General features: G+C 67.4%; 5 protein-coding genes across 5 annotated transcripts in view; 4 read left to right on the top strand and 1 right to left on the bottom strand.

The window, feature by feature from the left end:
- The window catches only part of CHLNCDRAFT_142431 (hypothetical protein), a gene marked incomplete at both ends in the record, with an annotated part of 3,380 nt that extends 118 nt beyond the window's left edge, over positions 1–3,262 (top strand). The window contains 10 exons of the mRNA XM_005850398.1: positions 26–658; positions 826–969; positions 1,108–1,243; positions 1,359–1,791; positions 1,886–2,054; positions 2,215–2,337; positions 2,447–2,512; positions 2,653–2,837; positions 2,958–3,076; positions 3,180–3,262. Coding sequence (XP_005850460.1) covers positions 26–658; positions 826–969; positions 1,108–1,243; positions 1,359–1,791; positions 1,886–2,054; positions 2,215–2,337; positions 2,447–2,512; positions 2,653–2,837; positions 2,958–3,076; positions 3,180–3,262 — 2,091 coding nt within the window. The remainder of the gene's footprint in view (positions 1–25; positions 659–825; positions 970–1,107; positions 1,244–1,358; positions 1,792–1,885; positions 2,055–2,214; positions 2,338–2,446; positions 2,513–2,652; positions 2,838–2,957; positions 3,077–3,179) is intronic.
- A 256-nt stretch (positions 3,263–3,518) lies between these two features.
- On the bottom strand, positions 3,519–5,811 carry CHLNCDRAFT_20357 (hypothetical protein; the record flags this gene model as incomplete). The annotated part of the gene is made up of 6 exons (XM_005850143.1): positions 3,519–3,784; positions 3,973–4,189; positions 4,392–4,498; positions 4,616–4,770; positions 4,994–5,472; positions 5,671–5,811. The coding sequence occupies 6 exons, from the start codon at positions 5,809–5,811 to the stop codon at positions 3,519–3,521; spliced, it is 1,365 nt and encodes a 454-aa protein (XP_005850205.1).
- Positions 5,812–6,483: 672 nt separating this feature from the next.
- CHLNCDRAFT_142429 (hypothetical protein) lies at positions 6,484–7,308 on the top strand (the record flags this gene model as incomplete). Its single annotated transcript, XM_005850397.1, has 3 exons — positions 6,484–6,495; positions 6,612–6,856; positions 7,107–7,308. 3 exons carry the CDS (start codon positions 6,484–6,486, stop codon positions 7,306–7,308), a joined length of 459 nt encoding a protein of 152 aa, XP_005850459.1.
- A 3,701-nt stretch (positions 7,309–11,009) lies between these two features.
- On the top strand, positions 11,010–12,966 carry CHLNCDRAFT_34513 (hypothetical protein). The gene is made up of 8 exons (XM_005850396.1): positions 11,010–11,182; positions 11,397–11,509; positions 11,602–11,658; positions 11,775–11,815; positions 11,907–12,129; positions 12,270–12,353; positions 12,427–12,580; positions 12,678–12,966. Exons 1-8 carry the CDS (start codon positions 11,053–11,055, stop codon positions 12,791–12,793), a joined length of 918 nt encoding a protein of 305 aa, XP_005850458.1. The 5' UTR covers positions 11,010–11,052; the 3' UTR covers positions 12,794–12,966.
- Positions 12,967–14,405: 1,439 nt separating this feature from the next.
- On the top strand, positions 14,406–18,349 carry CHLNCDRAFT_6585 (hypothetical protein; the record flags this gene model as incomplete). The annotated part of the gene is made up of 10 exons (XM_005850395.1): positions 14,406–14,695; positions 14,850–14,953; positions 15,100–15,208; positions 15,403–15,827; positions 16,008–16,155; positions 16,302–16,456; positions 16,585–16,815; positions 17,024–17,161; positions 17,349–18,020; positions 18,210–18,349. Coding segments are annotated over 10 exons (2,412 nt in total), but the record flags the coding sequence as incomplete, so codon positions are not given.
- Positions 18,350–18,423: the final 74 nt, after the last annotated feature.

Genomic DNA, 18,423 nt, shown 5'->3' with positions numbered 1-18,423 from the left:
GGCGGCGGCGCTGGACGATCTCGAGAAGCGGCTGCATGGAGAGCTGACCCAGCTGGACCGGTTTGTGGGGGAGCACCATGCAGAGGCGGCCCACCGCCGCCTGCTGCGCGAGCAGCACCGCTGGGACGCCAACGCCGCCACGGCGGCGGCTGCGGGCGGAGAGCAGGCCCTGCTGAGCGGCGGCGTGGCGCTGCTGTGGGAGCTGCTGCACACCCTGCCTGACTTCCGGCGCAAGACGCTGGTTGTGCAGCATGTCGTGATGTTCAGCGAACATGTGGCGCAGGAGGCGGAGCGCAAGCAGCAGGAGGCGGAGCGGCGCAAGCAGGAGCAGGCGGCGGCAAAGGCGGCGGCTTCGGCAGCGGGGGCCGAGGCGGGGCCAGCTGCGGAGGTGGAGATGGTTGATGTGGATGCGGCGGGGCAGCAGGCGGGAGCGGTGCCGCCAGCCGCTGACCCGCAGCAGCTGCTGCGGCAGCAGGAGCAGGAGGACAGCGAGGCGCTGGCCGCACTGCTGCATGCTGCGGAGGGCGGGCAGGCGTTTGTGGGCAGCAGCGGCTGGAGGGGGCGCGTCCCCGGCTATGTGTTCAAGCTGGGGGGCAGCGGGCTGGGATACTACCGGGATGCGCCGCCGCAGGTGGAAGCCTTCCTCACGCTGGGACGGGTGAGCCCCCTTGCCGTCGGGCTCGGGGCGCTGGGCCCTGGGTGCAAGGCTGCAGGCTTGAAGGGTAGCTGGAAGCGACCGCTGAAGGAGTTGGTGCTGTAACGCAAGGGCAGTCGCTCCTGGCACCGTGCCTGCCATTCACTGCTCTCAACCCGCCTCCCCCGCAGCTGCACGCGGCGGCGGCGGCGGTGGGGCGTGCGCTGCACGACCACCAGCGCCGCCTGCAGCGCAGCGCGGGCCCCGAGGCCGCCCTGTTTGCCGCCCTCAGCCTGGACGCTGTGGAGGCCAAGCTGGAAAGCGTCAAGCAGCAGGTGCGGTGGGGAGTGGCGGGCAGGCAGGTTGTGAGGCCAGGGGCAGCCTCCATAGAGGGAGGGGACCGGGGCCATGCCGTCACTCGGCTCTGCACACATGCCCCCCACACACGCTCCTCCCGCCCCATCCGCCCGCAGATTGCGCTGGTGCGGGCGCTCAAGGAGCAGCACATTGCGGAGCGCAGCGCGGCGCTCAAGGCGGCGCTGCAGGAGGATCTGGACGCTGAGCTGGCGGACGCGGCGCGCCTGCCGCCGCTGCCGGCGGGCGGCTCAGGTGTGTGTGTGTGTGTGTATGTGTGTGTGTGGAGGGCAGGGGCTGCACCTGGGTGCCGTCCTGGCAGCCTGCTGGTTGCGTGCAGCCGATCTGCGCCGCCCTGCCCGCCCTGCAGCGGACAAGCTGCAGAGGGAGGTGGACGGGTTGAGGGAGCGGGCCGTCGCGCTGCTGCACCGCATGCGCTACATGCAGTCGCGTGTCAGCGAGGCGCGCAGGCTGCAGTCCACCGCCAGCCGCCCACAGGGGCGCGCCCGCAGCCAGCAGCCGCAGCCGGGGCAGGCAGAGCAGCAGCAGCCGCAGGCAGAGCAGCAGCCGCAGGCAGAGCAGCAGCCGCAGCTGCAGCTGCCGCAGCCGGGGCCGCAGGACGCGGTGGGTAGCGAGGGTGCGGCGCCCAGCAGTGCGGCGCCGATAGAGACGGGACCTGCTGCTGAGGCGGGGGCGGAGGAGACTGCCGGTCCCAGCAGCGGCCCCGCTGACCAGGCTGCTGGCATGGAGTGCCCCGTCTGCCTGTCTGCGGTGCCTGCCGGCAGCGACATCCACGTGTTCAGGTGCGCCTTCGGCGCTGGCTTGCCACCCCACATGCTGCCTCGCCCGGTCCAAGCGCCGCCCTTCACCTGGCCGCCTGGTGCTGCCTGCCTGCAGCGGCTGCGGCCACGCCTTCTGCCCAGACTGCACCGCCAAGCTGGTGCTCCAGCAGGGCTTCTGTGCAGTGTGCCGCCAGAAGGTGACAGCCAAGCAGGTGTTCCGTGTGGTGGCGGGCGGCGCCAGCAGCGGCGGCAAGTGCGACCCCGAATTTGAAGCGCTGGGCAGGGTGGGTGGGCAGTGGCCTGGCGCCAGCTCGTCTGCTGCGTTTCAGCTCGGAGCTGGAATGCATACCCCGCTGTCTGCGGTATGTCACCTGGCCGGCGCACAATATCTGCTGTTCCGCGCACGCCACAAGCTCCCTTGCTGGCCATGCTCGCCTGGCGCAGGTGCGGCCGCAGGGCGAGTGGAGCGCCAAGGTGGAGGCGCTGCTGCGCCGCCTGCTGCACCTGGCCGCCACGGCGCCCGCCGAGAAGAGCCTGGTGTTCTCCCAGTTCCCAGATGCGCTCAAGGTGAGGCAAGCCAGACGACAGGCCAGCAAGGGCCTGGGCTGGCTGTGCGGCAGGAGCGGGAATTGCATTGCTGAGTCTTTCCCCCTTTTGAGTGCCGCTCGGTCTGCAGATGGTTGCGATGGCCCTGCAAACCAACGCCATCCGCTTCGTGCAGCTCCTCGGGGGCAGGCAGGCGGTGAGGCGGCGGCCCGCACGCCCGCTCGTGGTGGCGCAACCACCGCCCTCGCTTCGCGGACGCCCTCCTGATCAGCGCCCGCTCCGCACTGCTGCACCCAGTCACCCACGTCCCACCGTGCCCCCATGCCTCTGCTGCAGGCACGTCGTGCGGTGGCAGCGTTCCGAGATGACGACGAGGTGCGGGTGTTCCTGCTCAGCCACAAGGCGGGCGCCCAGGGGCTGACGCTGGTGCGCGCCAGCCACGTGTTCCTGCTGGAGCCCGCGCTGGAGCCGGCCATTGAGCAGCAGGCTGTGGCGCGGGTGCACCGCATCGGGCAGCAGAGGTGAGGGCTGTGGGGGGTGCATTGGGGGGGTGCACGAGCTGCTGCCAGTCACTGTGGCCTGCCCCTGTGTTTGGTGCGGCTCCACCTCCCCTGACCGGCCTGGGTGTGGGTGTGGCGCAGGCCTGTGGTGGTCACCCGCCTGCTGGTCAAGGAGTCGATCGAGCACCGGGTGCTGGCGGTGCAGGAGGCCAAGCACGCGCTGTTTGCCGGGGCGGATGGCGCCGCAGAGGACACCGCCGGTGCGGGCCGGTGCTGGCGTGGGGCGCCCGTGCTGTGGCTTGTACTTGTGCGCAGGGGCTGACCCCGCGTGGCCACGTCCCCCTGCCTGCCCCATGGCTGCAGAGCTTGCCACGACCGTGGAGGCGCCGGTGAGGAACGAGACGCTGGGCCAGGAGGACGTGGAGGGCCTGCTGGACGCCGTCTGAGGCCCAGGGTGGCGTGCCGTGACACCTGCCTGTTGCCGCCTGGGTGGGCCGGGCCAATCTTGCAGCACTCTGTCCTCTCCTCTCTTCTTACCCTCTCCTCTCTTCTTTCGTTGCGCTGCACTGTTGTTTCATTGTTCGGTTGCATTTCGTAGACTCCATTGTCAAGTTCTCAACCTGTCAGCGCACGGCATCATTATCAGAAGGGCAGGTGTAGCAGAGAAGCGCCACCAGCGCGCACCAGGCTGCGCCGCTGCGCTCACTGCCCCCCGGCCTCCTCCAGGTCAGCCAGCGGGTCGGGCGCATACAGCTTGATGGTGCGGTCGTAGCCGCCAGAGGCGACTGTGAAGGCGCCGTCAGGCGAGATGTCTGCGGCCATGACCTTGCCCTCGTGCCCCGCCAGCGTGCGCAGCAGGCGGAAGCTGCGCCCGCCCCACAGCCGGCTGGTGTTGTCGTAGCCGGCGGTCAGCAGGTAGCGGCCGTCGTTGGGCTCAAACCGCACCTGGCTGATCAGAGAGGTGTGGCCTGCAGCCGCGGGGCGGAGGGGCGGCGGCAGCAGCAGGGAGGCACGCTCAGACCAGGGTGGTGGCACCAGGGTGGACGGCTGCACGGCGCGCACCCCTAGCCCGTCACTGCTAGCAAGCACCAGCGCCTGCCATGGTGACATCATGCCCGCGCGCCTGCCCCCTGCCCCACCGTCCCCGCCTGCGCACCCGGCAGGATGGAGAGCACCGCCCGCTTGCGCAGGTCCCACACCCTGGCCGTGTTGTCCTCGCTGCCTGTGGCCAGCAGGTATCCGCTGGGGCTGAAGTCCAGCGACAGCACCGCCTTGACGTGGCCCTGGCAGGTGAAGATGTTGCGCCCGGTGCGGCAGTCCCACACGCGGGCGATGGCGTCCATGCCGCCAGACGCCGCCAGCGCGCCGTCGTCCTGGCGGGAGGGTCAGCAGGGGGTGGGGGCAGAGTGCGTGTGGGGGTCCAGGTGTGAGCGGGGTGTGGGCCCGGCCTGGTGCAGCTGCTGCGCGGTGGGCCGTGGCCAGCATACTGCCGCACGATGGCAATGGAAGGTGCGGGCACACCCGCAGGCCGAGGCGACCGGAGGTCGCACCCCCCCGCCAGATGGCAGCCCGCACCTGGAAGGCCACAGCATACACCGACCGGCTGTGTCCCTCCTGCTCCAGCAGGCACGACCCCGTCTCCACATCCCACAGCCGCCACGTCTGGTCAAAGCTGGCTGTGCCTGCACCACAGCAGCCGCGGAACAGGGCAGGCACCCTCGGCACGCACGGCAGGGGCGGTGCTGGGGTGGCGCTGTCCAGCTGTCCACAGCAAGCCGCAGCCGCAGCCCAGGCCGCACCTAGGTGCCGCCCCATGGGGTGGAAAGCGATGCGCCCTAGCCGGTCGCTGTGCCCCACCAGCGTGCGCAGCAGCTTGCCCTCCCCAGACCACAGCTTGGCGGTGGCATCGGTGGCGCCCGAGGCAAGAGCCACGCCGGTCTCCATGCGGCCTGCGCTCAAGGCAGGCAGCGCTGGATGTGTGACGGGTGCTTGCCACAAACACGCACACAATGCATAAGCACGGCACAGGTGCGTGTGTGTGTGTGGGGGGGGGGGGTCGGGCGGCCGTGCTCATGGCCTGCTAGGGAGCCCAACCATGCATGCATGTGGAGGGTGCTGCAGCAGGCTCGCCGAGCCCCGCACCCCCACCTGTGGTGGAGGCCGCCTCTGGGTGCCACGCCACGCCCGTGACGCGCTCGGTGTGGGCCTTGATGGTGAGCTGCTTGGTGAGGGAGGGCATGGCCCAGACCTTGAGCGTGCCGCTCCACGCGCCCGTGGCCAGCTGGCTGCCGTCTGGGGAGAAGGCGCAGCCCGCGATGGGCCGCTCGTCGCCAATCTCAGACGCCTGGTTCGCCATGGCGCGCAGCTGGCGCTCGGTGCCTGCCGCGGCAGCCGCCTCGTCCTCGTCGGGGTCGCTCCGCCGCCGCCGCGCCGCTGCCAGCCGCAGCGCGGCACGGCGCAGCGAGAACTGCGCCACGTCGTGCCGCGCCGCCCTCAGCTGCTGGCTGCCCTCTGTGTAGAACACTTCCGTGGAGGGCACCGCCACCGCCAGCTCCGCCTCTGCCATCTCAAAGTCGGTGGGCGGCCCCAGCGCCGCAACCGCCTGCTGCTCGTCCATGCCAGCCAGCATCTTGCGCAGGCGGTCGCGCCGCTCCATCTGCGTGCGGGCGGGGAGGAGGGGAGGCGGGGGCAGCAGTGAGCGCGGGTCAGCACGGGAGCAAGGCACGGGGCGACAAGAGGCAAAGCGCTTGCAGGGCGAGCAAGCCGTGCACAGCACTGCGATGGCGACCATTGCGACAGCAAGGTCGTCAGCCATGTGCCCAGGCGCATGCCCTGGACCACACCCCTCGCTCACCTCCCGCTCCCCAAACAGCGTGATGGGCTCCCGCAGCTGCCGCAACATGCGCCGCACTTCCTGGTCGTTGGTGGGCACCACTGTGGCCTTCATCTTGCGCCGCAGCTCAATCTCCTTCATCAACTCCTCCTGCTTGCGCATGTGCTCCGCGGCAGCCTGCGGAGGTGGGGCAGGTGGCAGGCGGACGCGACAGGCGGGTCATGGTGACGTGCACGTCGGGCACTGTCGAGCACCCTGCATTCTGCTGTGCTCCTCAACCCGTGATGGGAAATCACCCCTTCACTCACCTCTGGTAGCTCCAGCACCTCGGCATCGGCTTCTTGTCGCATGATGTTGCCCGCCGCCACCCCGGCGGCCACCGCCGCCGCCGAGTCGCCCGGCTTGATAGTCCCAAACACCAGGGCCGGGCCGCCGGACGGCAGCTTGACATCCTCGTCCATTTCTGTCGGCTCCATGGCTGCTAGCCCCTCGGCACGGGGCGGTGCGCGAAGAGTGGCAAGTGATGGCAGTGGTGGCCGAGTTGCAGGGGAGTTCAGACGGTGCAGGGAGGCGTGGAAGCTGCGATCTTGAATTTGAGATCGAAGCAGGAGCTGCAGAGAGGTTAGCAAGAAAACTTGCCACAGTGGCAGAGCTCTGCAGAGTGAAGTGATGACTTGATTCTTCAGCTGCGCCTGCTGTCCCATCACTCCCGGTCCAGGCCCAGACGCTCGCAGGACTGTGTGCCAAGCACCTGTGATCACGACTGTCGGCTGAGCACCGGTGGGGACAGAGCCATCAGCCGATAGAGCTAGAAGGGAGCCGCTGAGGAGCAGCATGGTGAGTGGCGTGGCGTGCTTCTCGCCTTCGCCGCCTGGTCCGATCGGTCGCCCAGGCCTTCCAGGGCCCTCTCCTCCCTCCCCTCCCTACTGCTGAACCCCTCCGTTTGCTTCTTGTGGCTGCAGGAGGCCGGAAGCAGCAGCCTGCCGCTCCTGACGGCGCCGCACGACGCGCTCCGCCAGGGCCTCGTCACGCTCAAGGATGGCGCCGCCGCCAGCCACCCGGTGGAGCAGATACAGAAGCTGAGCGGGCCGGCGGGGGAGAAAGCACGGCTGGAGATGCTGTCCAATGTGTACGGCACCGCGCTGCCAGCGCGCATGCAGATAGAGCGGCAGATCCTGGACAGGCAAGGGGGCGGGAGCTGGGGGCTGTGACTTGTCAGCGCTCTCCAGCAAGAGCCGGTTGCAGGGCAGGCACTGGCAGTCGATTTGTGTGCTGCAACCGACCCCGAAGCGTGTTGGCCAGCCCTGATCACGCCGCAAGACTGTGCGCTGCGGTGTTGGCACGCCGCCTGCTGCTGCCATTCGGCTCTGGCAGCCTCCTGCAACAGGAAGCCTCCCAACCCTGCCCTGCACTCTCAACATGTCGTGCCCCTGCCACCTCCTGCTGCCGCTGTGCAGGATGGAGCGCCTCCCAGGGCTGCCCTCCTCCAAGCTGGGGCTGGAGTCGATGACGGGCGCGCTGGAGGACTTTGGGTTTGAGAGCTACCTCAACCTGCCGGCAGACAGCGAAGTCGCACCGCCCGATCTGCACTCGCAGATGGAGCAGCGGCTGGGAATGGCGGCCAGCACCAAGCCCATGGCGCGCGGGCTGCCAATGTAGCGGGCTCACGCCGACGGCGTGGGCCCCCTCAGGTTCCCCGCCGCTGCCAAGTAGGCATTGTACCACTACTAAAACCAGTAACACTCGCCTGGGATTATTTGGGAATGAAAGCAGAGGAGGGGAAGGCGCCAAGCGGGTGCCAGCGCAGCGCCCGGTCAAACATTTGACCAGGTGCTTTCACGATGCATTCGCCATGCCCGGCACTCACCTTGCTTCTGCACAAAAGTCACCATTCTTGCGGCGAAGTGGTGTCGGGTTTGTGACGGGCAAGGCCCTTGCCAAGGGTCCGCGACCCTTCGTCGCGGTCTCTGGCAGCGAACGGCCGACCGGCCTGCTTAACTGCATTTAAGACGTGCTGCATTCACGACGTACCCAGGCCCTAGTGCCAGAGGGGCCATGACACCCAACGCATTTTTTGAGGCACCTGGCCTTGGAGCTCCATTGGCAGCCGGCACTCGCTTTTACGGCGGTGACAGCGCGCTCCTGGCATCCGCTGCAGCGGACACGCTTCCAGCTGCAGCTCCGCCACCCGTGGCGCCACCGCCACCGCTGCCCTCCCGCCCGCCCGTGTTCCCTGCCTCACGTTCACATCTGTGGGACTGCACTCCCAATGGCGCAGTCACTGTCGTAGATCTCAAGGTGGGGTGCCTATTAAACAGATGCGAGCTAGCTTGGTAAGGGACTATGAACCGACCGGCCTGGTTGCCCTGCAGAACCTGCAAGTGACAGTGCAGCTGGCGCCCAATTCGTGGCCTGTGTTGCGCCGGCTGCAGCAGCACATGCAGCAGCAAGGCAGCGCCACCAGCAGCCATCCCGCAGCCCAGCTGCTGGCGGTACTTGCGCCTGGGGCGAGCACCACCCGGGGGCTGGCAGTGGAGCTGACAGTGACGCCAGCGCCTCACAATGCTGCCTCAGCAGCAGTCGCGGTGCCAGTGCACTTCTGTGGGCCGACACTGCCAGATACCGCCGCGGTACAGCTGTGTGGAGAGCTGGAAGTGGCAGCGAGTAGAGCACCTACTGTATCAGGGCTGGCCAACTTTCTGGCCGCACGCCTGTGCTGTTATGCTGATGGCAGTGGTGCGCTGGTATTGCAAGGCGTTACCGTCACGCCGGCACCCATCCTGGATATCAAGCCGCTGCTGTCAAAACGAGTGGCTGCGCACCAACTGGCCAACAGGCTGCAAGACCTTCTGAGGTGCCCTCCGCCAGGCAACATGGCGGTGGCAGATGCAGCCCAGGAGTGCGAGGCAAGTGTGCCGTTCCGTAATCCATCTGTGTCTGCCATGTCTGCGTGAACAGTCAGTAATGATGGATGGTGCCAACTCGCCATCTGCCGGGCCATGCAGGACGGCTTCCTCACATGCGATCGTGCACGGGCGTTGGTCCCCTTGCCTGCATGTGAGGCGGCGGCCTATTCCATGCCGCTGGTGGGCTGCTGGGTGGCTGTGCCTGCAGACGTCGAGCACCCTTTGGTGGCAGCGGCATGTCTGCGCTACATGTGCAGGTGACTGCTGCGCAGACTGGGGAATTTGCACGTGAATGACAATCGCTTTGCCCTGAGCTCACCTTTCCCTGCATCCCGCCGCGTCCTGCAGCAAGGCGCTTGCAGATAAAGCAACCTCCACCACGGGCCCCTTCCTGCTGCTGCTATACTCACGCGGCAGGGCAACCATGCCCCTTTGCTATGAGGTGCACATCAGCCTCGAAGAAGGCGCCATCCCGTTGCTGGCACGGCGCTTCAGTATGGTGTGGCACCCAGAGCAGCCGGCCCGGGCAACAGTCGTTGATGCTACGCCCTGCCAAGACCTGCGACTGCCAGGCTGCCCGGTGGCGCTCGCCCAGCCAGCCCTTCGCATTGCAACCAGAGATGCTGGCAGCGGCACACGGCAAGGCCAGTCGGCGGCAGAACCCCGGCCCCTCTGCGAGGAGCGGGTGTCACTCAGGGCACCCCCACTGCCAGCTGCCGCGTCGCACTGGCGCCCAACACCGGCTCCCACTTTGCCTGCCCCGGCCAGCTATGTTCAGCTTTCGCCGACTGCAGCAGCAGCCCAGGACATGGAATTGCAGCAGCAGACACGCTGTGCCGTGCCTGGAGCTGGAGGTGGCACAGAGGCAGCGTCAGCCTGTCTGGCAACAGCCGCACCTGCCCAGAGAGGCATGGCAGCAGCTGTGCCAGCTGTCTTTGCAGAGGGTGCAGCGGTGAGCAGCGATAGCAGCACCACTTGTGGCAGCAGCCAGGCGGCAAGCAACTGCGGTGCAACTGGCGATGTGCAGGCTGACGCTGCCACTTTTGAAAACCTTGGTGCAACACCAGCAGATGCAGCCGTCTTGCCCAGCTGTGATGCGTGGGGCAGCAGCAGCGAGGGAAGCATGCAGTCGTCAAAGGATGCAGGCGCAGCTGCCTTGCATCAATTGGACAACCACCAGTCAGAACAGCAGGACTGGGCTGTTGCTCTGCTACCACACTTGATGCCATTTCCTGGCTACGGGCTGCAGTGCAGGAGCAGCGAAGTGGCCGAGCTGGTGCAGGAGGTGGTGGCACTGAGGCAAGAGGTGAGGCGCAGTGTTGGCATGGTGTGTGGTGCGTGCTGTCGATGCGTACCATCACTTTTGGTGGCCTCGTGTGGTTTGCAGGTGGTGCTACTACGTGCCCAGGTAGAGGCGCTGCAGCTGGCGCCAGCAGGTGTGGCTGCTGCGCCCCTATTCCAGCACTACCAGTGGCACCTGCTGGCGCTGCCACAGCAGCCGATCCCGCCACCAGAGCAGCAATTGTCTCCTCCTGCAAGCCTCTCACCCTCAGAGTCTGTTGCAACCGTGCCATTAGGCAATACCAGCACGCAGCAGCAGTCATCGATGCCGTCTGAACCGCACACCAGCAGTACCTGGGCGCCAGACAGCAGCGCTGAGGTGCATGTGTGGACCGAGGTGGAGGCTGACATTGACAGGCTGATTGAAGAGGCCGAGCGCGTGGCCAGCTCAGCATCCTGCTATAATGCACCCGAGGGTTTTGATCTTTTAGCGCAGCAGCATCCCCAAGACCAGCAGCAGCAGCAGCCGCTTCCGGAGCCGCAGCAGGACATGAAGGCGCCTGAGCAGCCATGTGCGGCTTCGGGCCGTGAACGCCAGGCCTGCCCAGCACGGCCAGAAGTCTGCAGTGGCCACAACCCCCGAATCACGCTGGTCAGAGTGCCATCCATTGCAGCATGCTCTGACGAAGATGAAGGTGGGGAAATGGCGGTTTTATTGGCTCATTAGCTGGTCCTAAGCACCTCAATGGAACTGAATAGCGAAAAATACAAAACGCAGGTGGGGATTCTGATGACGAGTTGGCAAGCAAATACGGGATACAACCGCTTTGTGGCAGCAGGCGGAGTGCCAGCCTTCGGGTGGGCAGCAGGGCTGGGGCTGGGCGCTGGGACCACTATGATGATGACTGATTTCAGCAGTGTATGATCAACTTGCACATGTTCATGGGATGAAGAGGCATCGTGCAATTTTGATGCAGCGCAATCGTAGGAATGCAGACGAGCAGGCAACATTCTGCCATCACAATTCACTGATTGCAACTGCTTTAGTAACCCCTGTGTTTGTTTTGAAGGGGCTGCAATGTGGAGTCCAGCTTGACCGCCACCTGCCGCCCGCCTGGCGCCGCCTTCCGCCATTAGAACGCGTGGCGCTTGTAGACCACCTGCACTGATTACAGCCCTCTGATCTTTGGCGCGGCTTCGTTCCAGGCCCACCAGTATGCACGCAACAGGGTTCTACAGCCGCGCGCCACCCGCTCGTGGCGCCCTTGCAGCAGCGGCCCCAGCCACCCGCCTACCAGCGCGGCTAGCGGTCAGGGCAAGCGCCCAGAAGCAGCCTGCACCCCTCGGTGAGTGGTGGATGGTGAAAGTGCGCTCGGCGCCAGCTCCTGCAGCTCCCACCAACAGGGGAAGGTCTTCGAGTCACCACGATCAGCGCCGGCCAGACGAGCAGCGCCGGCCACCAGCTCGTCTGGCAGTCGAAGCGCTTGGAGCCGCCGCCGCTGCCCTGTGCGTCCTGTGCCACCCTGTTCCTCCAACCCCCATTCTCTGCTCGTCTTGCAGCCAGCGTGGACGATGCAAACATCAATCAGTTTTGCAGCCTGGATGCCGACGGCAAGCGCATAGCCCCCATGACGCTCGGGGAGAAGGAGCAGGTCTTTCTGGAGGCTCTGTCGGTGAGTGATGGGTCGGCGTTGGTGCAGCCGCACCCTGTCATCGTGCAGGCCCTTCAATCCTGACTTGCTGCAATTGTTCTCTGTGCTGGCAGGCGTTTTACTACGATGGAAGGCCAGCCATCACAGATGAGGAGTTCGACATGCTGAAGGTGCGAGTGGGGATGGGATGGAGTGGTCTTGTGTGGCAGCCCCTGCACAGCTGGTCGCCTGAATTCCATTCGGATCCCCAATGCTGTCTGGGGTGTGCTCTCTGCCATATTTGCAGGACGAGCTGGTGTGGTCGGGCAGCAAGGTTGCGGTGCTGAGGTGCGCATGCAGCTCTCCTGGGCCCGCCTGGTCGGAATGAGCGTGCTTGGCAGACCGTCACTGGACCACCTCTTCGCTGCCCGCCCTGCAGCACCGACGAGCAGCGGTTCCTGGAGGCCCAGATTTCGTACAACAAGGGCAAGCCTGTGATGAGCGACACCGACTTTGATGCGCTGAAGCTGAAGCTGCGTCAGTCGGGCAGCATCATCACGGCCGAGGGCCCGCGCTGCAGCCTGCGCAGCCGCACCATGTACTCCAATGCCGACCCAGACTACCTGCGCATGACCGCCATCAACATCCCCGCTGCGCTGGTGGTGAGCGGAGCGAACAGGAAGCTGCAGCACCAGCTAGTTGGTATTGCTGGGGGTCTCAGCTTGGGGCCTGTGTGGGCCAGGCTTTCTGTGCGCCACAGGGAAGTAAGGTTAAAGTGAGTTTCTTTTGCTTCCCACTGCAGGTTCTGGGCGGCGTGTTCAGCGTGGACGACTTGACAGGCTTTGAGATCACGAAGCTGATTGAGCTGCCGGAGCCGGGTGGCATTGTGAGTGCTGTTGTCTGTGCTTCGCCCTCCGTCTTCGCCTTTGCTCACGTCTGCGCCCCGCCCTCGCCTGCAGGTGGCGCTCTGGGGCTTCCTGCTGCCCATTGTGTATGTGCTGGCTTCCAGCATCACTAACGTCATTTTCAGGGATGCGCTCATCCTGAAGGCCCCCTGCCCCAACTGCGGAACCGAAGCCGTGACTTACTTTGGCGACATCCTGACCGTGGCCGGTGCGCAGAGCAGAGGAGGCACTGCTGGATTGTGCCATGCTGCTGCACATGGGTTCCAGAGCCCGCAGCCGACATCTCCCCACCCACGCTGCTGCAGGCAACCGCAAGACGAACGAAATCAAGTGCAGCAGCTGCCAGAGCAGTCTGGTGTTTGATTCTACGACGCGCGAGGTCAAGTGCGACCCTCCAGAGGCGAAGGCCAAGGCAGCATGAACGGCCTTGCGGTCGCATCATTTCAGATCAGTCAACTCGGGGTCTGTCCTGCGGGCATGAGCAGCCCGTCCACCTGCCATGTACATCTACTTATTTTTTAATTCCCTCCATGCCCAGAGTCACGGTGTTGCTGGCAATCTTTTGCTAGTTGTAAACAGATCTATGCAGCTATCACTTGCGCATGCGCAGCAGCTTCCGACGCTTCCGGTGCTTGTGCTTGTTCATGGCCCGTTTCCGCTTCCGCCGCACGCTATCTGCCCGCCACTCCTGCAGGGACAACCAGCCAGGACGGGGTGACTGCTCTGCTGTTGGCTCAATGAAATAGCACCAAGTCCATGCGCCAGTCGCACCTGAATGAGTGAAGTCGGCTCCTGGATTTGGCTGGGCATCCCTCCCAGGTGAGGCGACCATAGCCATCCTGCCACAGGTTGCTGCACTGTGCATGCCGCTGCCAGGCCTTGGCTGAGGCTCACTGGCTGCTGTTGCAGTGCTGCTACTGCTGCCCGTATCCATGGAGAACCTACACAGCAGGTGGTGTGGAGCACCAATGCATCATTATTGCAGCGCGCAACACTTGATTCTGGGTGGTGGAACAGGGCGGCACGGTAGGCGGCGACGGCGACAGACAGATGCCCCCGATGCCAGCACCGCTGCTGTGCCTCACCAGGGGCTTGCTTGCTGCATGCCTCGGCTGCCAGGGCAGGGCCCTGCAGCACCGGCGCGCCGCCAGGCCGTGCTGCAGATGCTGCAAGCGGCTCGAGCGTGGCAAGCCCCCGGCTAAACAGCTTGCTTGCTAGGCGTGCCGCCAAATTACGCGTGGCTATCATCGCGGGGGACAACGCGTTGGGTTGGGGAGGACTGCAAGCCTAGTGTGGCGTCGTGATGGTGTGGGCGCCCCCGAGCCCTGCAGGCTATTACAGGGGGCCGTGTGAGGGCTAAGGCTGCATCGGATGGGGGGGGGGGGGGGGTGAGGTGGCACTGCCCCTGGCAGGCCCATCTAGCTCATCTACTACTTTCATCGAGCTTGGCTTACCCTCCTTTGACAGGCCTTGTGAATCACACGAGGTGCTTTTCTTCCCGTCGCTGCTGCTCATGGTTTTGCTGTTGCCAGCCCCATGGTGTTGCTGAGCAGGCTGCGCTTCTCCAGCAGCATGGCCAGGCTCCTCGTGCAGCGGGCTCGTGCCGGCGCGCTGCCAGTACCCAGCGTGTCTGGCACACTCCCGTGCCGCCAGCTGCCGTCTGCCCGCCTGCTGGCGTTGGGGGCGGTAGCTCCACGACGCGAGTGGCGCCAGTATGCAGCCTCCCAGCTACAGCAGGCGGAGAGCAGGGCTGCGGCCGGCCTAGAGGCTGCTGCCGTCGCGGCGCCTGCTGAAGGTGCGTTGGCGGACCTGCGGCTCACTTGCCCCTGCACCTCGCAAGTGTGGGGCCAGCACCAGCAGAGAAGAACCGGGTAGCTGGCAACGCAATGGCCAGAGCCACCGATGCACTCGTCATGCGGGGGCCCTGTTGCACTTGCCCCCCTGCTGCTCAAGAACACCCAGCCGTCTGCTTCTCGAGCCCTGACAGCCGTGTCTTTCTGTTGCCTGGCCTGCATGCAGCGCCCACAGAGGCGGTGGTGCTGGATGTGAGCGGCATGAAGTGCGGCGGATGCAGCGCCGCCGTGAAGCGCATCCTGCTGCAGCAGCCGCACGTGCAGGGCGCGGCAGTCAACCTGCTGACCGAGACGGCGGTGGTGAGGGTGGCGGCGCCGCACGCGGGCAGCCCGGAGGCGGCCGCGGCAGCGGCAGCCCAGGCGCTGACAGCCAAGGGCTTCCCCAGCGTGCTGCGCAGCATGGATGACAGCGGGGTGGCGGGGGCCGCCGCCGCGCTCAGCGAGCGCAAGGAGCAGGAGCTGAACAAGAGGTGAGGGGCGAGTGCTGGGGAGGCCATGCTGCTGGGCGCTGGGGCGAGCCTCTATATTTCCTGGGCCCATTGCTGCTCCCGCACCGCTGCTTTGTGCCGCCTCCTTCAGGCTGTGATTGCGCCCGCCCCTGCCGCTCTGCCGCCTCTCCTGCAGCACCCGCAACCTGGCGTTTGCATGGGGCCTGGCGCTGGTGTGCTGCACCCACCACCTCGGCCACTTCCTGCACGCCCTCGGCATGCACCAGTACGCGCACACAGGTGGGAGGGCGGGGCACCTTGCGCAATGGCGTTTGACGACCAGGGGGGGGGCATCAGCTTGGTGGCTGATGGGCGCCCACTGGGCACTCACCCATGCCCACCGCCACCGCCACAGCAAACCCAACCTGCTCCCTGCTGTCGTGCAGAGTTCATGATGGCTCTGGGCAACCCGTGGGTGAGCGGCGTGCTGGGCAGCGCAGCGCTGCTGGGCCCGGGGCGCCCCCTGCTGGTGGACGGAGCGCTGTCGCTGTTCCGGTGAGGAGCTAGGGTTTGCAGCGGGCAGGATGCCCTTCGCCGCCTCCTCCACGCATGTGCATACCCACCGCCGCGGCCGCTCCTCCGCCTGCTCTGCCTTGCCGAGCCCTCGCATCCATCGCACGCCGCCGGGCCCTCCCCCGCACCACAAGCACACGTGAGCATGCCGCCCCTCCTGCCTTCCCCACCCGCAGCGGCGCCCCCAACATGAACTCCCTCATCGCCCTGGGCGCCAGCACCTCGTTTGCGGCGGGCGCCGCCTCCGCCCTGGTCCCCGGCTTTGCGCTGGACCCCTCGTTCCTGGAGGAGCCGGTGATGCTGCTGGCCTTTGTGCTGCTGGGGCGCAGCCTGGAGGCGCGCGCACGCGCTGCCGCCTCTGCCGACCTCACAGCCCTGGCGCGCCTCATCCCCGATGCCGCCCGACTGGTGCTGGACCCGGGCGCGCCCCCACGCGCGGCGGCGGCGGCTGCGGCTGCGGCAGCAGGCGGCAGCGGCAGCAGCAGCGGGGCTGAGGAGGTGATGGTGCCCACCAGCACTGTGCGGGCTGGGGACGTGGTGCGGGTGCTGCCCGGAGAGCGCGTGCCCGTGGATGGGCTGGTGCTCAGCGGCAAGGCCTCGGGTGGGTGGGGGGGGACGGTGTCGGCGTATGTGGCATGCATGCGCATGCGCATGTGTGTGTCTGTGTGTTTGTGTGGTGCCAGCCCAGGCTGGGGGAGTGATGCAGGGCCGCGGCTTGGGCCTCCGCCGCTGCTGCTTTCCCGGGCCGCGACCCCTGCACCCCTGTCACCCCCCGCCGCAGTGGATGAGAGCATGCTGACGGGCGAGGCGCGGCTGGTGGGCGTGGGCGAGGGCAGCTGCGTGACGGGCGGCACGCTGGCGTATGAGGCGCCGCTCACGCTGCGCGCCACCTCCACCGGCTCCGCCTCCACCCTGGCAGGCATCGGCAGGTGTGGTGTGGTGTGGTGTGGGGCATGAGGGGGTGGTATGGGATGGGGGGTCGGAGGAGGCCCAGGTACTGTGCCAGGCTGTGGGGCTTTGGATTCATGCAGGCTCACCCACTGCACGCCTCCGTGCCTTCCTCCCTCCCTGGAAGCAGGCTGGTGGCGGACGCTCAGTCGCGCGAGGCGCCTGTGCAGCGGCTGGCGGACGTGGTGGCGGGGCGGTTCTGCTACGGCGTTATGGCCGCCTCCGCCGCCACCTTTGGCTTCTGGTCGCTGGCGGGCGCGCAGTGGTTCCCGCAGGCCCTAGGTGGGCGGTGGGCAGTGTGAGTGTGTGTGTGTGTGCGTGTGTGTGCACGCTGGCTCAAGATCCGCCAGTAAACTCATGAAGCGTTCGGCCCGCTGAACTGGACGCCCGCCGCGCGCGCCCTGCTGCAGGCGCGGTGGAGGCGGCGGGCGCGCAGGCGCCGCTGCTGCTCAGCTTGAAGCTGGCGATCGACGTGCTGGTGGTGGCCTGCCCCTGCGCTCTGGGCCTGGCCACGCCCACCGCCGTGCTGGTGGCGTCGTCGGCGGGGGCGCGGCGCGGCCTGCTGCTGCGGGGCGGGGACGTGATAGAGGGGCTGGCGCAGGTGGATACAGTGGTGCTGGACAAGACGGGGACGCTGACAGGTGCGGAGGGTGGCGGGCGGTGGCGCGAGCTGTGTGTGTGGCCGTGTGGCTGGTCAGGGTGGGGTGGTAGGGTGAGCAGCCTGTGGGGGGGACAGGGGAAAGGAGGAGGGGATGAAGGTGGCCCGGCAGCTGTGCGGGACATGTCGCAGCCCCGCCCGTGCCGCTGCGGCCGAGCCGTGGCCTGCTGCCCTGCGCTGCCCCCTTGCAGAGGGCCGGCTGCAGCTGGCGGCTGTGGAGCCGGAGCCTGGGTGCAGCGGCGACGAGCTGCTGCTGCTGGCGGCGGCTGCGGAGCGCAACACGCGGCACCCGCTGGCGGATGCGCTGGTGGCGGCGGCAGAGGCCAAGGGTGAGCGGCTCGATCTGGGATGGAAGGGGTGTGCTTGTGTGCGCTGGGGGCAAGCCTTGTGGTGCAGTGCTACGCCCTACTGCCTGCGGTGGTTTGCTGGGTGAGGTGTGGGACACCCCACAGCCGCGCCGCCCAGCTGGCTGGCAAACCCTGCCCACCCACACCTGCGCTGCCTGCCTGGGTGCAGGCCTGGATGTGCCTCTGGCCAGCAGCTCACAGACGGAGCCGGGCGACGGCGTGTGGGCGGTGGTGGGCGACCGACAGGTGGCGGTGGGGCGCAGAGAGTGGGTGGCGCAGCGCTGCGCAGCGGCGGGCCCGGCGCCCACGGCAATGACGACAAGCGGCTCCAGCGGCGCCAGCGGCAGCGGCGCCAGCGGCAGCAGCGGCAGCGGCGACACGGAAGTGTGGGTGGGGTGGGCGGGGCGCGGCCTGGCGGGGCGCCTGCTCCTCAGCGACGCGCTGCGCCCAGATGCGGCACGGGTGGTGGGCGCGCTGCGGGCTCGCGGCCTGCGCGTGCTGCTGCTCTCAGGCGATCGCCAGGAGGCGGTGCAGGCCATGGCGGCGGCCGCAGGCATCGACGCGGCAGACACCTACGCCGGCGTGCGTCCCGAGGGCAAGGCGGCGCTGGTGCAGCGGCTGCGGGCGGAGGGGCGGCGTGTGGCCATGTGCGGCGACGGCGTGAATGACGCCCCTGCCCTGGCCAGCGCCGACGTGGGCATCGCCATGGGCGGCGGCACGGCGGTGGCGGGCGATGCTGCCGGGGTGGTGCTGCTGGGGGACCGGCTGGGGCAGGTGGAGGAGGCGCTGGGTCTGGGGCGCGCCACGCTGGCCAAGATCCGCCAGAACCTGGCCTGGGCAGGTGGGTGCCAGGGGTGGGTGGACGGGTGGGCGGGCACAACAGGCGCGGCCCATCACTCGGCGCTGCCTTGCAGCCCTGCCTGCCGGGTTGCTGCCCGCCCAACGCCCTCCGCGCTGCTGGTGCCGCGAGGTCCTTGTCCTGCCCGCCCTCCACTCCCCACACCACACCTGCCCTCTCCCACCCCTGCAGTCGCATACAACTTTGTGGGCGTGCCCGTGGCGGCAGGCGCCCTGCTGCCCGCCTATGGCGTCGCGCTGAGCCCCTCCCTGGCCGCCGGCGCCATGGCCCTCAGCTCCATCGCCGTCGTCACCAACAGCATCAGCCTGCGGTGGAGCCTGAACGCCGCCGACAGCAGCGCAGCTGGCAGTGGCGCTGCGGCCGCCAGCGGCAGAAGCGACATCGG

The sequence above is a fragment of the Chlorella variabilis genome (genome assembly GCF_000147415.1).
Source record: "Chlorella variabilis unplaced genomic scaffold CHLNCscaffold_4, whole genome shotgun sequence".
Classification (NCBI taxonomy): Eukaryota; Viridiplantae; Chlorophyta; class Trebouxiophyceae; order Chlorellales; family Chlorellaceae; genus Chlorella; species Chlorella variabilis.
Note: the sequence above shows the minus strand (reverse complement) of the source record. Positions and strands in the feature narration are given on the sequence as shown.

Coding starts and splice junctions, on each gene's coding strand:
- CHLNCDRAFT_34513 (XM_005850396.1), top strand. CDS start 11,053: ATGCACGCAACAGGGTTCTACAGCCGCGCGCCACCCGCTCGTGGCGCC. Junction 11,510..11,601: donor TCTTTCTGGAGGCTCTGTCG/GTGAGTGATGGG, acceptor CTGTGCTGGCAG/GCGTTTTACTACGATGGAAG. Junction 12,130..12,269: donor ACATCCCCGCTGCGCTGGTG/GTGAGCGGAGCG, acceptor TTCCCACTGCAG/GTTCTGGGCGGCGTGTTCAG.